Here is a 22,033-nt window from a genome sequence, read left to right on the forward strand (position 1 = left end):
GAAGGCCTGCTCGAAGAGCCATGTTTTTAGGCCCCTACGGAAGGCCATCAAGGAGGGCGCCTGTCTAACTTCAGCAGGGAGAGTGTTCCACAGCCGGGGGGCCACCACCGAGAAGGCCCGCTCCCTCGTCCCCGCCAGACGTGCCTGTGAGGCGGGCGGGACCGAGAGAAGGGCCTCCCCGGATGATCTCAAGGCCCTCGAGGGCTCGTAGGCCGAGATGCGGTCTGCAAGGTATTTTGGGCCGGAACCGTTTAGGGCTTTGTAGGATAGCACCAGCACCTTAAATTGGGCCCGGTAGCAGATCGGCAGCCAGTGGAGTTGGGACAGCAGAGGCGTTGTATGCTCTCTGCGTCCAGCTCCCGTTAATAACATGGCTGCCGCGCGCTGGACTAGCTGAAGCTTCCGGGCCGTCTTCAAGGGCAGCCCCACGTAGAGAGCGTTGCAGTAGTCGAGACGGGATGTGACCAAAGCGTGTACCACCGTGGCCAAGTCAGACTTCCCAAGATACGGGCGCAGCTGGCGCACGAGCCTGAGCTGTGCAAATGCTCCCCTGGTCACCGCTGAAACCTGGGGCTCCAGGCTCAGCGATGAGTCCAGGGTCACACCCAAGCTGCGAACCTGCGCCTTCAAGGGGAGTGCGACCCCGTCCAGCACAGGCTGTAACCCTATACCCTGTTCGGCCTTGCGACTGACCAGGAGTACCTCTGTCTTGTCTGGATTTAATTTCAGTTTGTTCGCCCTCATCCAGACCATTACAGCAGCCAGGCACCGATTCAGGACTTCGACGGCCTCCTTAGTAGCAGGTGGGAAGGAGTGACAGAGTTGGACGTCATCTGCGTACAGGTGACACCGCACCCCGAAACTCCGGATGATCTCACCCAGCGGCTTCATGTAGATGTTAAACAACAAGGGGGACAAGATGGAACCCTGAGGAACGCCACAGGTCAACGGCTGCGGCGTTGAACAGGAGTCCCCCAGTAACACCTTCTGAGTACGACCCTCCAGGAATGACCGGAGCCACTGCAGAGCAGTGCTCCCAAGGCCCATCCCTGCAAGGCGCCCCAGAAGAATACCGTGGTCGACGGTATCGAAGGCCGCTGAGAGGTCCAGGAGCACCAACAGGGACACACTCCCCCTGTCTAGCTCCCGGCGCAGATCATCCACTAAGGCGACCAAGACCGCCTTGTAAAAATATAACTTCTATAATTCCATAGCATTGAGCCATGGCAATTAAAGTGGTGTCAAAGTGCATTAATTCTATATTGTAGATGCACCCTAAATTGTGGTCTGTGAGAAAGTTGCAGAAGTAGTCAATCGGCACAAATGTAAAACTGGTCCCTGTCACACTTTGGGGTGAGGGGACTCTGCCAGATAAGATAGCGCAGGGAGCAGTATCTAGCAATCCCATGGTCTTGAAATAAGATTGCACTGCTGCCTCAGAAACTAGCATAATTAGCTCTTGTTTACAAAGCAGAATGCATTGAGTTGTAACCAGAGTGTTTCTGAGCGCCAACATAATTCATTTCTCTATTTCCTGAGTGACCTCAATACTTTACATGTTTGGAACAATGTTTGCATGTCATAAACAGGAGAGATGATGGGAGCCCACTGTAATACAATGAGAAGGCTGAGCACCAAAAGACATCAGAGCTGGCCTTACCATTAAGCTGATCTATAGAGTTATGAAAGTGCAGCAAATGGTAGGTCAATATTTACTATTGTATTTTTGCCACCAGAATGGAGAAATGTATGCTTTTCTGCCTCTGGTACTAAAATGCTTTGACTAGCGTTGGGTACATCTTGATTAAGATGTGTGAAGGGGTTCATCTTATCAGCAAAATGTTAGAGTTGCAGTTTATAACATTCTGAAGTCAGTGATATGACATATTTTTATCTAAATAAATCTATATCCATTCAACCTAGTTCTGTGCTCCCCTGTGTTCAGCAGAAAAACCACTTGATAAACACAGTTGCCCTTCTGTGGCCACAAATTCTGGATTCAAGCATCCATAACTTGAAAACATTTTTTAAATCCTAAAAGCAAGTGTTGATTTTTTCTATTTGATATAATTGACACTATTTCTCTACACCACTATATATAATGGGATTTGTGCATCCATGGGTGGTCCTGCAACCAAACCACTGCACATTTCAAGGGACCACGGTACACATCAAGCAGTGCATTAGAGAGGCTTATTTTTGTCATCATGGGAGTGTCCAGATTGAACAATAAGAACAATCTTCATGATACTGGATACTTTGATACTATTTCAGCTGTCATGCCTTTATTCTATGGGATCATGGGATTTGCAGTTTGGTGAGATATTTAGAAATCTGTGCAATACAGTTTTAATCCACTACCCTGAACAACAGCAGCACAGCTGCATAATGTGACTACCACCCATATGTAGAAATCGAATTCCCTCAGGGATTACAATCCAGGAGTTAGGCTTTGCTCTCAGTCCAACAGCAAACACACATATTTCTCTAAAAGGAAAATGTTGTGGCTGACTGCCAGAGAAAATGCTTTGTATGGAAATGGTCCCAGATTTACTGTAGTTCTTCTCTACTCAAGGAAGGGCAAAGGAGGACCTGAGTCTAGAAATGCTGAGAACCACTGCCATGCAGTGGAGATCATCCTTCTCAAACTCACTGTCCTCCAGATATGTGGATTACAACTCCCATCATAGGGTAGGGGGTGATGATGCATCTGCAGGAAAATCAAGTTGATGAGGATTGGTTCAGACTCATCTCAACCCCTGTTAGTTTCACAGATGTTTTGGACTTCACCTCAGAGAAATCTTATCCATCATTGCAAACAATTCAGAAAATCTGGGAATTGGTGTCTAGGACCCAATGTTCAAAATCATTGTGTATTCAGCAAGACAGACCAACCATCAAAGACAACTGGTGGCTTCCATGACATTGAGTCAGTGAATCTGCTTTGGGTTTTAGTCTGAACTTGCGAGGATCTACCTAAGGTGCTGAACTCTATTACCAAAGCACCTTGTATTGCTTTTAATATTCAATACTTTTTTTTCTTGTGTCAGGAGCCACTTGAGAAATGGCAAGTCGCTTCTGGTGTGAGAGAATTGACTGTCTACAAGGACGTTGCCCAGAGGACACCTGGATGTTTTGATGTTTTACCACCCTTGTGGGACGCTTCTCTCATGTCCCCACATGGGGAGCTGGAGATGACAGAGGGAGCTCATCAATCTCCCCGATTCAAACTTCCATCCTGTCGGTCTTCAGTCCTGCCGGCACAAGGGTTTAGCCCACTGCATCACTGGGGGCTCTACATTCCATACTAAAACCAGAGCAGATCTGCTACTCCATGACTACCACTCACAGTGGCCTGATTCAGGACAAGGCAGAGTCCTTCATTTCTAATTACAATATCTTGATGGACCTAGAGAAACAGTTTTTATTATAATCTTTCCCCAAATTTTGAATACAGGATATCATGTGTGACTCCTGTTCCCAAACAGGGGTTAGGAGAGAGCCTGTGCAACTGTATTTTCATAGCACAAAGTCAAGAGCCACAAAAAGTAATCCTGAATTTCAGTTCCCAGAATGCCCCAGACAGCATGGCCATGCTGGTTAGGAGATCCTAGGAGCTGTAGTCCAAAAGAGTAATTTTTCCAGATTTTGATTATGATAACACGTTGTGCATAGGCTGCTTCAACCTTCAATAAGTATGTGGAACCTGTAGTTGGGGAAACTGGCAGAACCAGGTTAGAAAACAGAATACATAAGAAATTAACATAGAGGTGAGATACAGAGCTATTTTCATAGCGCTAATGTAAAACCGAGTTTGGAACGGGAGAGATAAATACTTTTTGAAAACTATGCTAGCTGGGGACTTCTGGGAAATACAGTTCAAAATAGCAACTTCACTCTGGTCTGAAGCTGTTAGATAGAGTCCCTGTTCCACTTTTCTGAGCAAAGCAGAGCAAACCCCTGGGGATATGTGTGCAAAGCTGATGAAGAGAATGTTTTTTCTCCTGCCAGGACTAGGACTATGGCCCTTTCTGTTATCATTGCTGCTGGTACTTATTTTTTGCCTGCGGTCTCTGAAAGAGCTGATACAGATCTGGTTTGGCATTGCTATAGAGGCACAGTTCATGCTGATGACATGATTGCAATTCTGGCATGGAGGCTACATTATCTTTTTGTCCTATAACCAGAAATAGAAAATTGTTAAATAGGCAAGGGGTGTGGCTATTGTCCTTTATACAATTTCTCTGGTGGGTGAATTTGACCCCGGACCACCCAGAGTGAGGCATCCAAAATATGTTATAACACCAGGAAGAGCTGGAACAGTACTGACAAGGATACTTCAAAGTGCATTGGGTTCCTGTCTATGGCTGGCATCAAGCTTCTGAATGGGTAAAGAGCCTGATGCCACAGATGGATAAGGGTTGGGAGGGGTGACAGGAGAGGAAAATAACCCCTTTTGAGCCTTTAATCTCCTCAAAGCTTTAGGGGATGATGGGAGGGGACTGGCTTTCACTGAATGCTTCACTGTGGCCCATATTGCCAAATCCCTCCTACCTGACAACAAAGCTGAAGCCTGAAATTAACTCTTCCTCTCCCAACTTGGTCATGAAATCTATCTATGTATGGACTAAGGAGGGATGGAAAGGACTTGCAATACATGCCACCAGGCATCCGCCCCCCCCCCCCAAATTCTCATGGTGGTCCGCGAGAAGGCCTTACTGGTACATTATTTAAACTGTTATGTTTATTCATATCATGATCTGATCACCATGCTCAATATATCCCATATGCATGGGGGTATTGGGGTAACGATACAAAAGGTTTGCTAGGGTAGACCCTCTTTCACTCAGACTCAGCACCCCCCCCCCCCCCCCCAACAAAATCCTGGCTACGGGCCTGCATGCCACCCAAATCTATCTTTTAAAAATAAGAAAGTATTGTACATCATTTTAAACATAATGGAGTATATTTGTTATTGGGTCAGCAGAATTTTGAGATATCATGTGGCTGCCGGTTCCAGCAGCTCTAGCCAGGATAGTCATGCAGCGGAATGCTGGGAGTTGTAGTCCAGCAACATTTAGAGGGTTGCACAATTCCTACCCTTCAGTTCCAGCATAGATAAAAGCAAAGGAAATTTCACTTCTGGAAATGTCTAGGCCAATGTTTTTGGATATGTTGGATTAAAACAAAAAGAAGCACCTCCACCCCAAGAGATTACATCTCCTCTATTATTTTAAATTAGTTATCTGTATCATCTAGTCAAATAATATGGAGGCACTTGCCTTTGAAGACTGTTTGGAAGCTTCAACTGGTCCAGCGAGCGGCAGCCAGGTTGCTCACTGGAGCGGCATTCAGGGAACACACAACCCCCTTGTTATGTCAGTTCCACTGGCTGCCAGTTTGCTACCGAACACAATTCAAAGTGCTGGTTTTAGTCTATAAAGCCCTAAACGGTTCCGGCCCATGCTACCTGTCCAAATGTATCTTCCTCTACAAACCAGCTTGGAGACTAATATCATCTGAGGAGACCCTGCTCTCGGTCCCACCTTCCTCACAAGCATGGTTGGTGAGGACGAGAGACAGGGCTTTCTAAGTGGTGGCCCTTCAGTTGTGGAGCTCCCTCCCTAGTGACATCAGATTAGCCCCCTCCCTATTAGCCTTCAGGAGAAGAGTCAAAACCTGGCTCTCGGAGCACGCTTTTGAAAAATAAGGCAGTGCAGTAATCTTAATGTGGAATCATATGCAATTGATCATGGAATGGCTTTAGACCTTGAACTCTGGATGGTTTGTTTTAACCTTGAATGTATTTTAATCATGTTTATTATTTTGTAATTTTAATCCAAACCATTTTAGATTGAATTTTGTATGTCTGAGGCACTGTGCAGGTGCCATTTGTAAGCCGCCTTGAGTCTCCCCTGGGGTAAGAAAGGCGAGGTATAAATAAGGTAAATAAAAAAACTAATAAATAAACATGAGGTGCAGATAATGAATAGCTGTCAGCAATTGTCCAAAGTGGACTGTAGCTGCTGGAACAGTTCCATGATGAAATTATGATGCCAATTCAAGATGAGAATTAAGGAATTAATTCCACTTCAGCTTGTTTTAAATGTTCTCACAGGGTTAGGACTTGGAAAAATGCTTCCACGTCCTAACATTTCAAAATGCCTCTTCAATACTGGAGTAGGGAGTATCATATGTGACAGTAAAGGTGAATAGAAAACAAGGCAAAGTAACATCCTGATTCAACTAATGCTGTATGACACGATGATGGCATCCTAGATGTCCAAACACTTTTATAGCAGTGCTCAGACGTAACAGGTTGTATAATGAGTTACCAGGGGTGGGCCTGTTAAAGAAGATCATGTTTCTCTTGATTCCATAAGTAGGAATCAACTTACTTTATTGGTATAATAAATCACACATTATAATTGGCCCTCCATATCAATGGATCCTGCACCCATGAATTCAGACATCTATGGTTTGCTTTTTTAAAAAAATAAACTTTGATTTTGTCACTTCATATAAGGGACACCATTTTACTACAGCACTGTATATAATGAGATTTGAACTTCAATTAATGTTGGTATCCATGGGAGGTGGGTCCTGGAACTAAACCCAAAAGGATACCAAGTCCCACCCACTCCCCGCCCCCACCTCTGTGCTTTTAAAAGACATGTTTGCATTTTGACAAGAATGTTACAAGTATTATGAGCAATGTAGCAAGTTACTGTTTAGCACAGGCATGGGCAAACTTCAGTCCAAAACACCTGGAGGGCCAAAGTTTGTCCATGCCTGGTTTAGCCATTGAAATCAATAAATTACTTTTAAACTACTGTAATGACTACATAAATAAATTACTTTCAGAAATTACTTCTGATAATCTGCATTGGAGATGCTGAGGAAAATGATTCAACACAATACCCTACCAAGAGCTAGAGGCAGATCTCTTGACACTACATGACATGGGTAGAGAATTATACTGGCATTACCAATCCATTGAACATTTGCCGTAAGCTTTGGCACCACCTTGTGGGAAATGGTTTTACATGCAGAGAGACCAAATCAAGAGCATGAAGGCACTGTCCTGGAATCCAGAACATGTTACACACACCTTTTTAGTTCCTAATTTTAATGAATATGAATTTAGAAACTAGGATTTTACTATATTATGGCTATGGACCACCCAAGGATTATTCCTCTGCATACTAGATCTCTTGGTCATGCAACACACTTTGATAGCAATATCATGCTGCTGAATTTAGTTAGTGGGCAAGTTTCCCCTCTTGGGTGAAAATCCAGCAGATACTGGCATTTCCCTGCCTTTCTAAGCTTGAATAGAGAAGGGATGTGACATTGAAAAAGAGAATTAACAGCATTGCAGATCCTCCTTCTTTACAGAGCACCGGAGGGCTTCTTTACTATTTTGTTCCAAGCTATTAAAACAGTAGAGTCTTGCTTATCCAACATAAATTGGCCGGCAGAATGTTGGATAAGCAAAAATGTTAGATAATAAGGAGGGATCAAGGAAAAGCCTATTAAATGTCAAATTACATTATGATTTTACAAATTAAGCACCAAAACATCATGTTTTACAACAAATGGACAGAAAAAGCCATTCAATGCACGCTAACATTGTGCACTAATTACTGTATTTACGAATTTACCACCAAAACATCACAATGTATTGAAACAACTGTGGATCAGGGTGGGAGGCAGACTGCGTTGGATAATACAGAACGTTGGATGAGTGAAGGTTGGATAAACAAGACTCTACTGTATTTAACAGCACCTCTTGATTTTAATGTTTTTTAAAAAATATACAGTAGATTCCTTGCATCCTCATGACATATCTGAAACAGTGGATAAAAAACCCTATGTTTTGACTATATTTGGGCTGGAAACATGTCAAAGAATCACGTTGGAGGTCCTGGAGAGGCACAAACACTTCTTGGGGGGAGGGGGGGGGAGAGAGGTATTGGAATGTGATTAAGTGAAACCAAGGATATCCAATCCATGGATAAGGTGGTTATACTATATTGTTGAATAGCAACATCCAATCCATGGATAAGGTGGTTATACTATATTGTTGAATAGCAACATCCCCTTTTTCCTCACATATTGTTTCTTATTTAGTTACTATTTTTCTATGACTTCAAGGCATCATATATGGCTTTATTTCTCTCTACATTATATTGACAACAACACTGTGAGGTAAGCCAGTGTGTGTGTGTGTGTGTGTGTGACAGAAAGAGAGAGAAATTGTAGTTGAAGCAATGTAATCTAGTGAGCTGCCAATTCAATAATTAATCAGTAATCTAGTACTACTAATTTGAAAAGTTCCAGTCTTAATGACTATGCATAACAGAGTTTGAGACAAGTATTTCCATAGGAGCCAATTTCCAAAATTCCCCTGCTAGTTTGGTCGCAGCTTGAAATTCTAAGAGGTTTCATGCAATAAATGTTCTTACAAACTTATGCATGTGCACACAGAGTGTATGTCCATTGGGAAAAACAAGAAACCAGCTCTTATATTTGTGAATGTTGTAACTATAGTGAAAATCCACCATCAAGGATCAGGTTTTATTGTATGAACAGATGACATGATTTCCTGCCGGTGCAATTGCTCCCTTTGGGATTGTGTTTGATCTCTGGCCAGCCTTAGCTAGTAGATGTTCAAAGGCCATTTGTCCCCTTAAGTAGCTCCCTGGCAATGCTAATCCAGGTTCATTGATGTTGAGAGGAATTGCATAGAAAGAAGTTCAGCCATTAGCATCTCATTCCACCATGGATGACAGGCTTAACCATTATCTTTTTCTATGAACTGTTTTACTTGAAAGAGAGCTGCTTACCCCACATACCCTGCCTTCCTGTGGGGGGCTTTCACATAAGATGATAAGGTTCATAAATATTTACACAAATAAGATAAAAATGACAAAGAAACAGAAATACTGAAAGCAAGGCATTTGAACAGCCTAGAAGACAATGAGAATTTTTACCTTGCATCAAGAAGATAGTAATATGAGTGCTAAATGAAAGCCCTCAAGAAGGATATTCCACAAATTGAGAATAACAAATATTAAGTGGCCATTTTTTTTCTGATATTCCCCTACTTTATATCAGATGGCAGAGGTTGGCCTTGGAAACTTTTAAATCTGATGCAGTTACATACCCTGCGACATTTCAAAGGTAAAAAACTGGAACAAATCCAGTCAAAAAATATTAGAGTGTGGTCAAGGTAGCAAAAATGATTATAGACTGAGAATCTCTTATCCAAAGTGTCTGGGACCAGAAGTGTTTTGGATTTCAAATGGGGTATGTTTGGGGTGCCTGCATTTACATATACATGCATAATCTTGGAGATGGGACCCAAGTCCAAACACAAAATTCATTTTCTGTTCATATGTATCATATACACTAAGCCTGAAGATAATTTTGTATGCTTTAATATGTTTATGCATGAAACAAAGTTTGCATACAAGGAAGCCTCAAAAAGCAAAGGTATAATTATCTCAGCTTTTCATAAGGACCATTTCAAATGTTGAAGTATTTCAGGTTTCCAAAGAAGGGATACCCAACCTTCAGTGAGGAAAACACACAAGATGGAAGAGGCTGCAGGAGTTTGTGTTTGTCTAAAGCTTTATGGCGAGGACAAGATTTCACCTCTTCCTCTCCCTCTTATGAGTTAGCTAACTGCAAACAATTTTTCCATTTTGAAGTCAGTTTGGAGCAATTGAAGGACAAAGTAGGAAAGGAGGAGGAGAGAAATGTGAACATTTATAATCATTCAAAAGAGTACCATGACAAGGGATTAAATACGACTGTCCTTGCTAAATCAGGACAGTTGTGAGATATGCACAGCTCTAAGCATTTGTTTAGTTATCATAACAGTTACCCTTTTAAAAAAAAGAAAAGAAAAACCCAACTTTTTTATTGTGTCACTCTAAAGAAATTCTTACTTTATATCTTTCTTTCCAGACAAGAAATCAACATATTATAAGCAACTGGCCAGAGATATAAAACACGTTCCTCTTCTGGGCACCAACACTTAACTACTCAGCGCAGAGCAGCATACACCCAGCATTCTGTATTATGAGTAATTTGGGGAGGTGTGGGAAGAAACCAAGTTCCAACTGGACAGGATTATAATTATATCAGATGCCAACACAAGTGATGATATTATTACCATGTTGTTTTAAAATATAGGAGAGCTTTCCCTTTCTTCCAGATATTTGTTGTTGAATGATACTAGCAGCCACTATTGCTATTTTCCTGCCCCAAATTTTATTTTCAATAACAAGGAGTGGTGGAAAAGAAAATAATAACAGAATAAGAGAGAGATTATTTCTCCAACACCTAATTAGAAAACACAACCCATTCTGGTTTATCTCATACAGCATCCTGGTTTCTCCAATGGCTGTCACCTGCTTCTCAAAAAGATGATTATAATTTTATTATCATGTGCCTGATTCCATTGGGAGGTAACAACATGAGAGTCAACCTAGAATCATAGAATCATAGAATCATAGAATCAAAGAGTTGGAAGAGACCTCATGGGCCATCCAGTCCAACCCCCTGCCAAGAAGCAGGAATATTGCATTCAAATCACCCCTGACAGATGGCCATCCAGCCTCTGTTTAAAAGCTTCCAAGGAAGGAGCCTCCACCACACTCCGGGGCAGAGAGTTCCACTGCTGAACGGCTCTCACAGTCAGGAAGTTCTTCCTAATGTTCAGATGGAATCTCCTTTCTTGTAGTTTGAAGCCATTGTTCCGTGTCCTAGTCTCCAAGGAAGCAGAAAACAAGCTAGCTCCCTCCTCCCTGTGGCTTCCTCTCACATATTTATACATGGCTATCATATCTCCTCTCAGCCTTCTCTTCTTCAGGCTAAACATGCCCAGTTCCCTAAGCCGCTCCTCATAGGGCTTGTTCTCCAGACCCTTGATCATTTTAGTCGCCCTCCTCTGGACACTTTCCAGCTTGTCAACCTGGCCATTTTTCTGTTACATTGCTTTATTCCATTACACTGCTTTATTACAGCTCTGAGTAATATAATGAAAGTATTTTGCAGTAGGGAAAGGTGATGAGGTCTGAGAACTATAGTCTTAAAAAGTAATGCTTCCAAGTTCTGGATGCAAAGATTGAGCCAGGTAGCATCACTTTCAGAAGCTGCACTTTACAAGTTTGACAAACCAAGCAGCAACCAACAACTGTAATATTGTACATTTCTTTGGTGTGAGTGAATATCAAATACATTTTCAACAACAATGCACCTCCAGTATCAACACAAGAAATTTGGGGAATAACTTTCTAAGAATTATGTTTGAAGTCAAGTGTTTTAGAAGGGATGCTTTTGAAACCACTCAAGTATACAATGTTACTTAGGAAGATAGAAAATGAAGGAGGAAAGCTGGCCTTACACTAAGAAGTTTTATTATTCTATTTCTTGTGTTTTAGAACTTTACTAGCTGGCTTTTAAAAGCATTTTCAGTCTACCTTGATTAACAATGGAATCCTTTATTGGGAGGGGGCATGTTCAATTAAGAACTATATTAAAATAAGCAATATTGTATTATATGAAGTACAATAAGCTTGCCCAAAATACTGTATACCTAATCTAAAGGAATCAATACAACATTATATTGTACTTGCCTAACTAGTCAAGACATACGTACTTGCAGCCTAGTTCTACACTCCTCCATTCAGAATCGAGTCTCACTTTTATCAATACAGCATAATCCTAAAACATTACATACAAGATGGTAGTCTTAGTTTCCAGTTCCAATTTATTAAGTGTGCTTGAACACTTTTAGTGCCCCTTGGTAAATCATCTTTGCACTCTTATTATGTTTTTAGCCATTGGGCACCACTTGGATAACACAGGATCATCATCTCAGTTTAAACCAAACATTAGCCACTTACTTGACAAAATATATAGCTCCAATGGATGTTGTATCCATCTCCCAACCTTTGGGCAGCTCTAAAAAGAGAGTAACAAAAGCAGACATCATGTACTCATCAGAACTGGATGAACTTTTGTTTCAGGTTGTTATGAGAGCAACCCTATTTGGCGCTGCTCCTATGGAACTCTGGGGAAATCATTAAAGGAGGCCATCTATACAGCTTACTAGCAAAACATTTCTTCACACCAATGGCTAGAGCACAGGTTATGCAAGTTATCTATGACTGAACCTCTTTGTTTTTCATTTCTGAAAATTAAAAATAGTGTTTCCAGACTGTGAAATTTGAAATCAGGAATGACATAAAGGGTAATTGTGCTGGCTACCTTTAACATACACACCACACTAGACCCATTGAACCAATTGGTTATATCCATGTGTTGATTTACCTTTCAAGAACCAACTGAGTCCTTATTAGTAGAGATTAACAAACAAGATTCCAGTTTTATTCTTTTTAATACATCCTTCCTATTAGGGATGATTGGGAAGATATCCAGAACCTATATGGATATCCTCCAATTTGCAAACTCTGTGGCACTAATAGCAGATTTGCATCAGAGCCCCCGGTGGCGCAGTGGGTTAAAGCACTGTGCCGGCAGGACTGAAGACCGACAGGTCGCAGGTTCGAATCCGGGGAGAGGCGGATGAGCTCCCTCTATCAGCTCCAGCTCCTCATGCGGGGACATGAGAGAAGCCTCCCACACAGATTATAAAACATCAAAAATCATCCAGGCGTCCCCTGGGCAACGTCCTTGCAGACGGCCAATTCTCTCACAACAGGAGCAGTTGCTCCTGACACGACAAAAATCAGAGACTCATAAGAATTAAACTCATTCAAGTAATCAGTGTAACACACACACACACACATATCTGGTACCTTTGTTGTCAAGAATAAGAGGGAAAAAACACCTTTAGATAAATTTCAGAAAGTCTCTAGAAGGTTCAAAATGTTTCTGCTCATCTAACATGGTTTCAGGACTCACCACCATCACCATTATATACAATGGTGCACTGAAATGGCACCCCTTATATAAAAGGGCAAGAATATGTGTATGCATGCCATGAATGGATGAACTGATGGATCCAGAACCTATGGATAAGGATAGGCAATTGTATTGCATATTGATATCACTCTAAAGTTTGAAATGATTTGTATACTTAAAGATGGGTGATACTAATGCTACTATTAATAATGTTGACAAAGACAGTAGTGTGCCTTTTGTTATAATTTCATATGCTTTTCAACCGAGGAGTAGAATCTGGACTATTTTATTCCTCTGATACACAAGACTTTAAATCTAGTTTGTCTAAATCTAGTGGTAAGACTCTAAATCTAGTTTGTCTTCAAAATGGAGTCTGTGATCATGAACATCAACCTTCTATTAATGAAATCTTGAAAGGTTAAAAAGATAACTTTTTGTTTTCAATCCACTCCCACAAACTTCACCAGATACATTAAAAAAGAATGAGAGATTTTTCCCTCCAGAAAGGAGCTCTTGAAGAGGGAGGGAGTGGGATTCCTGATGTAGGAGATCATCCTGTCTGGCAGCTCTCTTGCTTCTCTGCTAGAAACCTCATTACCAACTGTGTGGAATGTTGCATCTCAAGAAATTTCACCTGAAACCAGTCTCAGCACTCTCCCCTCCCAACTCAAACCATGAGAATTTGACTTTAAGGGCTCTTTCACACTATACAATTAGAGCACTATCATTCCACATTAACTTCGATGGCGACCTCCTATGGAACCTTTAGTTCTGTAGTCTGGTGAAGCACTAGAACTCTATGGATGAGAATTTCAAGCACCTCTCCATGAACAATGAATTCCAGGGTCACATAAATTAGAATGGAAACAGCCATGGTGGAACCATATTGGAATGGGAATCTTTCAAAACCCTCATTAGCAGAATATTTTGCCCATACGGTATTTTGCTTATGTGGATACCAAGAGAGCAGAGGTAGTTAACCTGTTGCCCTCCAAATGTTTTTAATGGTTAGAGCTGACAGGAACTGGTAGAAAAATATAATCTGGATGATATCATATTGATAATCCCTGATAAATTGTGCATCTTAATCCAAGCCAACTCTCCATATATGATTGGACTGCAATCCCTATCAGCAATAGATAGCATAGACAATGGAATCATGAGAGTTGCAGTCAAACATAATCTGTAAAGCCAAATATTTTCCACTCCTGGACCTATTGAAACAGCCTTTCACACAGGAGCCAATGTAAATAACTTGTACACACTAACCCAGCCATACAATATGAATAGGCCAAGTCTTTAGCAAGCACTAATCCATGCTCATATTCATGGCACATGTTGACACATTGAATAGTTTGTGCTGATATTTCTCAGGATTTCTGATGTGGGGGACCAGCAGTTATTTTGTCCCAGTATGCCAAGGATTTGCACTGAAATTGCACCCATTGGGTATAATTCTTTTCTTTCTTGGAAGCTTGCCCAATCCTGCTAGCCCATGGTCCAGAGACCACTATGTATTTATTATTATTATTATTTATTTATTTCCTCCGAGGAGGGACTCAGAATCGCATCTAAACAGGCAACAATTAAATGCCAAACATGAAATAAAACACATAATAAATGCATTCATATATATTAAAATAGTTAATAAATATATATTAAAACTATGTAGAGTAGTACCATGCTATGGAGCCCCTGGTGGCCCAGTGGGTTAAACCCCTGTGCCGGCAGGACTGAAGACCGACAGGTCACAGGTTCGAATCCGGGGAGAGGTGGATGAGCTCCCTCTATCAGCTCCAGCTCCTCATGCGGGGACATGAGAGAAGCCTCCCACAAGGATGATAAAATCATCAAATCATCCAGGCATCCCCTGGGCAACGTCCTTGCAGACGGCCAATTCTCTCACACGAGGAGTCACTCCTGATACGACAAAAAAAAAAAAAAAGTACCATGCTAGACCATATCAGCTATACTTTTTTCCTTTCTGCTTTTCTTGGGCAAGACTTTTATTTTGTCCACAGAAAATAACAATCTTGTATGCAAAAAGGGGAGGGAGGGGTGGAAGATATTTATTGTGCAAGGTTGTTTCGTGTGCTTGAAACAACAATCCTGCAATTAAAAAATGCATGTCTACCAAAAAAAAGTGGGCTTTCATGCAAAAAGGCATGATTCACACACACATGCCAACCCACATGTATAATTTCACAGAATAATTTCACAAAACACTGAAATCTACCAGGTGAGAACTGCAAAAAAAAAAATGTTTTCTCCACAGCAGGGAGGAAACTGTGGAAATTATTCACCCTCAATCAGATATTTACATCACTACATGAAAGCCTGAATGTGTTGTTCTTTTAAGTGGCTTGTAAAACTGATAGAAAGCATACATGTTTTACATTCATGTCAACAGATTCTAGACATCTCAAAGCCTTAATAGAAACAAGAAAAAAATTATTGGTAGAGCCAGTATAGTGTAGTGGTTTGAGCGTTGGACTACAACTCTGGAGACCAGGGTTTGAAAACCCTTTTGGTCATGAAACCACCATGGCTTACCCTGGACAAGTCACAAGTTCTCAGTCCAGGAAAACCCTTTAATAGGGATGCATTAAGGTTGTCATACATTGGAAAGGAAAGCAAAACAGAATAATAATAATAATAATAATAATAATAATAATAATAATAATAATAATAATAATCTTTTATTTATACCCCACTGCCATCTCCCATAGGGACTCCGGGTGGCTTACAAACATACAATGGTGCCATACAACACATAAAATATAATAAAACAACATTAAAACTAATAACACATTTAAAACCAAACATATAAAATTAACAAGAGCAATAAAATCAATAAATATGACAATAGTCATTAATTAAAAGATTCATACAATCAATTTAACATTCCCAGGCTAAAGATAGTGGTCTGGCTGCAATCTTAAGCATGATGAAAAGCTTGTAGAAAGAACTTTTTCTAAAAGGGCTGTAGTGTGGGGCTTGCCTACGTTCCCTGGGAAGGGCATTCCATAGCTGGGGGCCACCACCAAGAAGGCCCTCTCTCCCGTCCCCACCAACTGCACTTGAGACAGAGGCAGGACCGAGAGGAGAGGCTCCCCAGCAGATCTTAGAGCCCACACCAGTTCATAGTGGGAGATGTGATCACAAAGATAGGTTGGACCCTAACCGTGTAGGGCCTTATAGGTGATAATCTGCACTTCTCACTTTATACTGTCTTAAGCAGGTGATAATCTGCTTATAGGTGATAATCTGCACTTCTCACTTTATACTGTCTTAAGCAGAACTCAGTATAGTCCACTGCAGAAATGGGCAAAGTGGCCATGCACCCTCAGCTTTCTTTTTCTTCTTTCATTTTCTCTTTCTTTGTAGGCTTCCACCCCTCCAAAATCCCTTCTCTCTAGCCAAGAGAAAACAGTGTGAATTGCCTCTCTTTGAAGCCTCCAAAAGTGACAATACACCAGTTAAATAGGTTGCTGGTGGCTCTGTACTACCTAACATTGAAAATATTTATTTTAAAAAACCTGAACTCGATATCCAGAAACCTCTGTTTGGTTAGCTTTATAGTATTTTGGCAGTCTGTGTAGCCCTCAGGGTGTTATAGTGGCAGAAAATCGGCCTCTAAACTCTCCTCTATTGACTGTCTGTCTCTGAGTTCCACACCAGGTTTTTTAAATGCCTGTGTCCAAAGCCTATTTCAAAGGTCATAAAAACACATTAATCCATGTTTAGGATGGAATGTGTATTTTGACCACATTATCTGTCTTTGCTCAATACATTCCATACACAAACAGAAAAAAATCTGGGCAAGAAATTTTTTGACCTGCACAAATAATGTCTGTGGTTAAAACTTGATAGTTTAAGAGGCAGAGGAGGAGAGGAACTTTCCTTTCCAGCTACTATTTTCTTTACTGGCATGGACCCTTGGACCTAATGACCTCTTGATTCAACATACTAATTTAACTAAGTAGAAAGATAAATAAAAAGGAAGTAATGGTTCCTACAATGTGAATCGCATTGTATGATTATTTCTTTCTTTAAGTGGATTGCTATAAATCCAGACGTTTTCAAAATTCAGTGGGAGTTTGGTACCCTGGAATAGTGCAAGGAATGAGGCACAGGCAAAAGAGAAACGAAGCATCAAAGATATGCCTATAGCGCTGGAAAAGCTAGGCTCCTCTGTTGCTGGGATCCCTTGGAAGATGGGTTCCCTTGTTGCTCACACCCCAAAAGTATGCTTGATCCAAATTCTTGATAAAGCTGATGTGGTGTTTACAACTCCAGCTGATCCTATTACAGTTTCTTCCTTTAGCCAGAATTTTGAGACACCACATTAGTTGAACACCTTGTTCTTATCAAGAGCCCACCTGACTTGTGGAATCTGGTTTGTCCAGTGATGGAAACAGAAGCCTCTGGTGGCACAACGGGTTAAACCCTTGTGCCAGCAGGCCTGAATACTGACAGGTCAGATGTCCGAATCTGGGGAGAGTGCGGATGAGCTCCGCTTGTCAGCTCCAGTTCCCCATGCGGGGACATGAGAAGCCTCCCACAAGGATGGCAAAACATCAAAAACATCCAGACATCCCCTGAACAACATCCTTGCAGACAACCAATTCTCTCACATCAGAAGCGACTTGCAGTTTCTCAAGTAGCTCCTGACATGAAAAAAAGTAATGGAAAAATTTACCATCAAATATGTTTTGGACAATGGCTCCCATAACCTCTTAGTGTTATCCATACTGGACACTAATGCCCCAAGCATCTGATAGGATGCATGTCTGCAAAAGTACTGATTGGGATTAGAAAACAATATTTCTGTTACAACAGTATTGTTATTGTTTCAGACTACAACTCTCAGAATCTCTTCTTTGACTTGGTCTGGATTTTCCAAGATCTGGTTAGGCATGTAAACCAAGAAGACTCTCACAGGGCTTGATATGAAGTAATTGAATGTTCCTTCAGAAATCCACTGTAGAAAATAGGGAAAATTGTTATTTTTAATAAGGTTGAAATCATGGCAGAGATCAAATACCACCATTGAGCCTGTTTCTATCAGAAATGGGCTAGTGTAACCCTGCATTTTTCAGCATTTCTCATTCTTGTCTGATGTAAACTAGTCTGTCATCTGGAGAGCTGGATTTTGCACATCCTTACCTAAAATGATGTTGCATGCCCATTTCCTGATCTACTTCTCGAAGTAAACAAGAGTCAAACACTCATCATGGAAAGTTCTACATATATAATACAAAACCAGACCATTCCCTTATGAATTATAACCCTATAGTATTTTATATTATTATTCATTAACCCAGTTTTGGATTTGAGACATATGTTACTCCGAGAAGTATCAGGTGGAGATAGTTTGGGCCAAGAGATGTTTGACTGGTCACAACAAAAGGGAGAAAAACAGGAGGAAGATCACTATGTTAATAGAAGCAATAAGCATAATGAGGTTAGGTTTTCTTCTCACCTTGCCAGGTAAAATGCCCACTCTGGATTGGACAACCACTCCCTGGATGTGGCCAGCAGGTTGATTTTGATTCATCACTGCAAAGGGTAAAGAACACGAACAAATCCAAGGCATTTGAAGACTCATCATAATAGTTTTCAATATATACAACTCAAAGGTCAAGACTAGTTGACACAGAGAAGTGAACTAGACTTGTGTAGTTCATGCTGTGCCTCATATAGGTCCCCAACTTTAAAACCTACCACCAAAAAGTTATGGTTATGTAACAAACTGGTAGTGAGACAAGGGAGTGCAACAACGTATATTTCTAAATACCACCCTCTCTCCCCCCACTCTAAGGTAGGGAAATGTATCTGATACACCTGTAAGGAGCTCCATGTAGTTCTACAACTGGCACAGACAGTGTCCATACTGGTGGAAGATTCTGGGACTTGTAGTCCAAAAAGGGGTGTTACTATGCAGACGTGGGAGCAGAAATTGAAAGAGTACGCTTGCCTAGCTGATTTTGTGACAAAGTCTAGAATTAAACAAACTCACTGGAATTCACTCCTGAATAGACATGCCAGCAAGTATGACTATATGTGTATGTGCCTTCTAATCACCTGCTGATCTATGTTTGCCCATGAATTTCTTAGGATATTCTTATGCAAGGAATACTTCTATATACAAGCCCCTGGCAAAGTGAGGTTTTTGGACTACAGCTTCAATGCTGTGTATTATGGAAGTCCAAAGCAACAACTTTTGCGCACTCAATTATTTCCATTCAAAGCACTAATATTCTCAGGAAAAAAAACAAATAGGAAACGGAATCCTGTCAACTGTCCCACATATCCAACTGTCCCATATCTCCAGACATTATAAACCTGACAAACTAGTAGAAAACAACAACAAAAAGAGAGCAAGAATGGGACATACTTTATAAAGAAGATTCTTCCGTCCTTGCAGACTCCATAGGTCCACTTGCCAGGCAGGTCTAGCCAGTCGATATCCTCTGTGGCCATCATCAAGCTTTCCCCACTGCAAATTCCACCAAGAAAGAAGTGGGAAATCCAGGTATCCAAAAATCTCAAGCTTCTCTTCTCTCCCCGGCCCCCTTAAAGCAAAACAGGATGGTGACTACAGCTCAGATGAGTGAGCATAGTGTCAATACTAAGCCCACCTGAGCCAGTCCCACTGGGAGGTCAGGCAGCACAGCCTTTTCCACAGAAACTCTTGTTTTGCCACAAATAGCCCAGAAGGGAGTTTAAAAAAACCCAGCATCTGTCTACTTAACCCTTTCCAGGCTTGGTTGCTCTTCCATCAGCTAAGCAAGAACCCACAAAAGGGCTTCTCCAGCTGTGGCTTTAGTCATCTAAAAATGCCCCCCCCCCCCCAAAAAATAATAATAATCATAAAACGGCTTCCTTCTTCCACTGCCAAAGTGCTCAGTCTAATTATCCAAAATTAACTCTTCAGACTGAAGAGCAAGAGAGTTCCTGCTGGCCTCTTTTTTCCTTGCTGGCAGAGCCTCACTTGCCTGCGCTTCTCACCTGGGAGGCATTTTCTTCTCTCTCTCTGCAGACTCAAATTAAAGCTTATTCACCAGGAAAGGTGAGGTTTTTTGAGACACTCCCCCGCTGCTATGAAGGGAGGGAAGGAAGAGGTCATAAATGACTACTTATCATCAGTGCTGAGTGTTTTCGGTCTCCTTCAACACAATAAGGAAGGGAGAATGACAGCCGCTCAGTATAAATTAATCCAGGAAAAAAGCCAACCTCTGCCTTAAAAAGCAAAGCATGTCAGAGGCAGATCGCTTTCATAAAACATCACCACAGATCCCATCAGCTTCTGTGCCATGAACTGGGTAAGCCAGTTTATCTACATACTGGAATATGCCCCACACATGGGGTCATAGGGCTAGTAAAATTTCTCAAGATTGCTTCCTTCCTTTCAGTACAGAATCCAAGGTGGCGAGAGGCATTAGATCACAGGTGGAAATCTTGTGGCCTTCCAAGAAGTTGCCATAAAATTTCCACCAGCCCTAGTAGACAGCACAGCCAATGATGAGGAATGATAGGACTTGGAGTCTAGCAACAACAGGAGGAGTACAAGGATCAACTCTGTCTTAAGGACGTGGAGTTTGGACGTCATTGTTTCTGATTTTCTTTGGGTTATAAAATGATTTGGTAATGATGGCTTCTATAGCCACAACTCTTTAGTTACTCAATGGATAAAAATAGTAAAGTATATGACCCAATCATCTGCTTTAAATTATGTGTGGAAATGCACTTGACTCCTCCAATTCACTGATATAGCGAGTCATTGTGTTCCAAGCCCACTAATGAATGTAACAAAGCTATAACCCTATACGGTTCCGGCCCAGCGTATTTGTCCGAACGCATCTCCCTCTACATCCCACCTCGGAGTTTAAGATCCTCTGGGGAGGCCCTGCTCTCGGCCCCACCTCTGTCACAAGTGAGGTTGGCGGGGACAAGGAGCAGGGCCTTCTCAGTGGTGGCCCCTCACCTATGGAATTCACTCCCCGCAGAAATTAGATCAGCGACATCCCTCCTTTCCTTTACAAGGAAATTAAAAACATGGATGTGGGACCAGGCGTTTGGGCAATCTGGCAGATAAATAAAGGACTGCGACGACTGATAGGAATAAACAATGTGGAACGAAGTATGGACTCTGAGTGGTGAACGCTGTGCATGAGGTTGGCTTATTGACTGTGATATATATTGTTGTTTTAATCGTTTAACTGTTTAACTGCTGTTTTTATACGTTTATTGTATTATTGTGTAGGCATCGAATTGTGCCATTTTGTAAGCCGCCCTGAGTCCCCCTCCGGGGGTTGAGAAAGGAGGGGTAGAAGTATATTAAATAAATAAATAAATAAATAAATAAATAAGAGCATGGAAGGGTTAATTTATCTGAGCTCACCATTTAAAAAAATCGAATGTATTTATTTAATCTATTAAAATCTATTTTTAATATGTGCTGATGGATTTCTATAATTTAAGAGGTACTGCAGATTGAGGATTACTTTGTTAGCTTTGTTTTTAAAAAGCACGGACTGTATCCATGCTTTTCATGGTGTAAACTCCATGAAATTCTTCTGAGAAGGATTGAACTGAAAATAGTTGCACTCGGGTCCGATGGAAATCTAAGAAATGCTGCTGCTTGGACATCCATTTTCACAATGAAATGAATTGGACCAAAGAATGATTAATGGTGGCTGTTTCCAGATAGAGAGTTCCAATTAAAAGCACTGTGCTGTTATCTGTTTGTCTTCTGTGAAAGGGTCATCTCTTGGTTAATGCTTAGATGGGAGATTGCCAATTAATATCAAGTGCTGAAGGCAGTATTTCAGAGGAAGGGCTTACCAATGCAATTTCTGAGTATTCCTTGTCTAAGAAATTTAGGAGGTCAACATAAGCTGATACGCAACTTGAATGCACATGCACACACAATAGTTAGAAACATTAGAGGGGAAACAGAGGAACATTACGAAGGGAAGACACTGTCATCAGGGACCACCATTGCCCCATTTCTTAACAGGCAAAGGTGATGTTGAAGCTTTCATTGCCAGAATCACTGAGTTGTTGTGAGTTTTCCAGGCAGTATGGC

At 41.3% G+C, this 22,033-nt stretch overlaps 1 protein-coding gene across 9 annotated transcripts in view; it reads right to left on the reverse strand.

Annotated features, from left to right (window-relative positions):
* The window catches only part of PLEKHA6 (pleckstrin homology domain containing A6), a 258,135-nt gene extending 238,583 nt beyond the window's left edge, over nt 1-19,552 (reverse strand). For 3 of the 9 annotated variants that reach the window (XM_060772987.2, XM_060772988.2, XM_060772984.2), the window contains exons 1-3: nt 19,340-19,551; nt 18,425-18,501; nt 11,919-11,976 (exon numbers count right to left, since the gene is read on the reverse strand). In XM_060772987.2, coding sequence (XP_060628970.2) covers nt 11,919-11,976; nt 18,425-18,501; nt 19,340-19,428 — 224 coding nt within the window. In that variant the 5' untranslated portion in view covers nt 19,429-19,551. Of the gene's footprint in view, nt 1-11,918; nt 11,977-18,424; nt 18,502-19,339 lie in introns of all 9 variants that reach the window. The other 6 variants (XM_060772985.2, XM_060772991.2, XM_060772989.2 and 3 more) reach the window with 4 other exon arrangements.
* Between the last annotated feature and the right edge of the window lie 2,481 nt (nt 19,553-22,033).

This window comes from Anolis sagrei, chromosome 4, assembly GCF_037176765.1.
Source record: "Anolis sagrei isolate rAnoSag1 chromosome 4, rAnoSag1.mat, whole genome shotgun sequence".
Lineage (NCBI taxonomy): Eukaryota > Metazoa > Chordata > Lepidosauria > Squamata > Dactyloidae > Anolis > Anolis sagrei.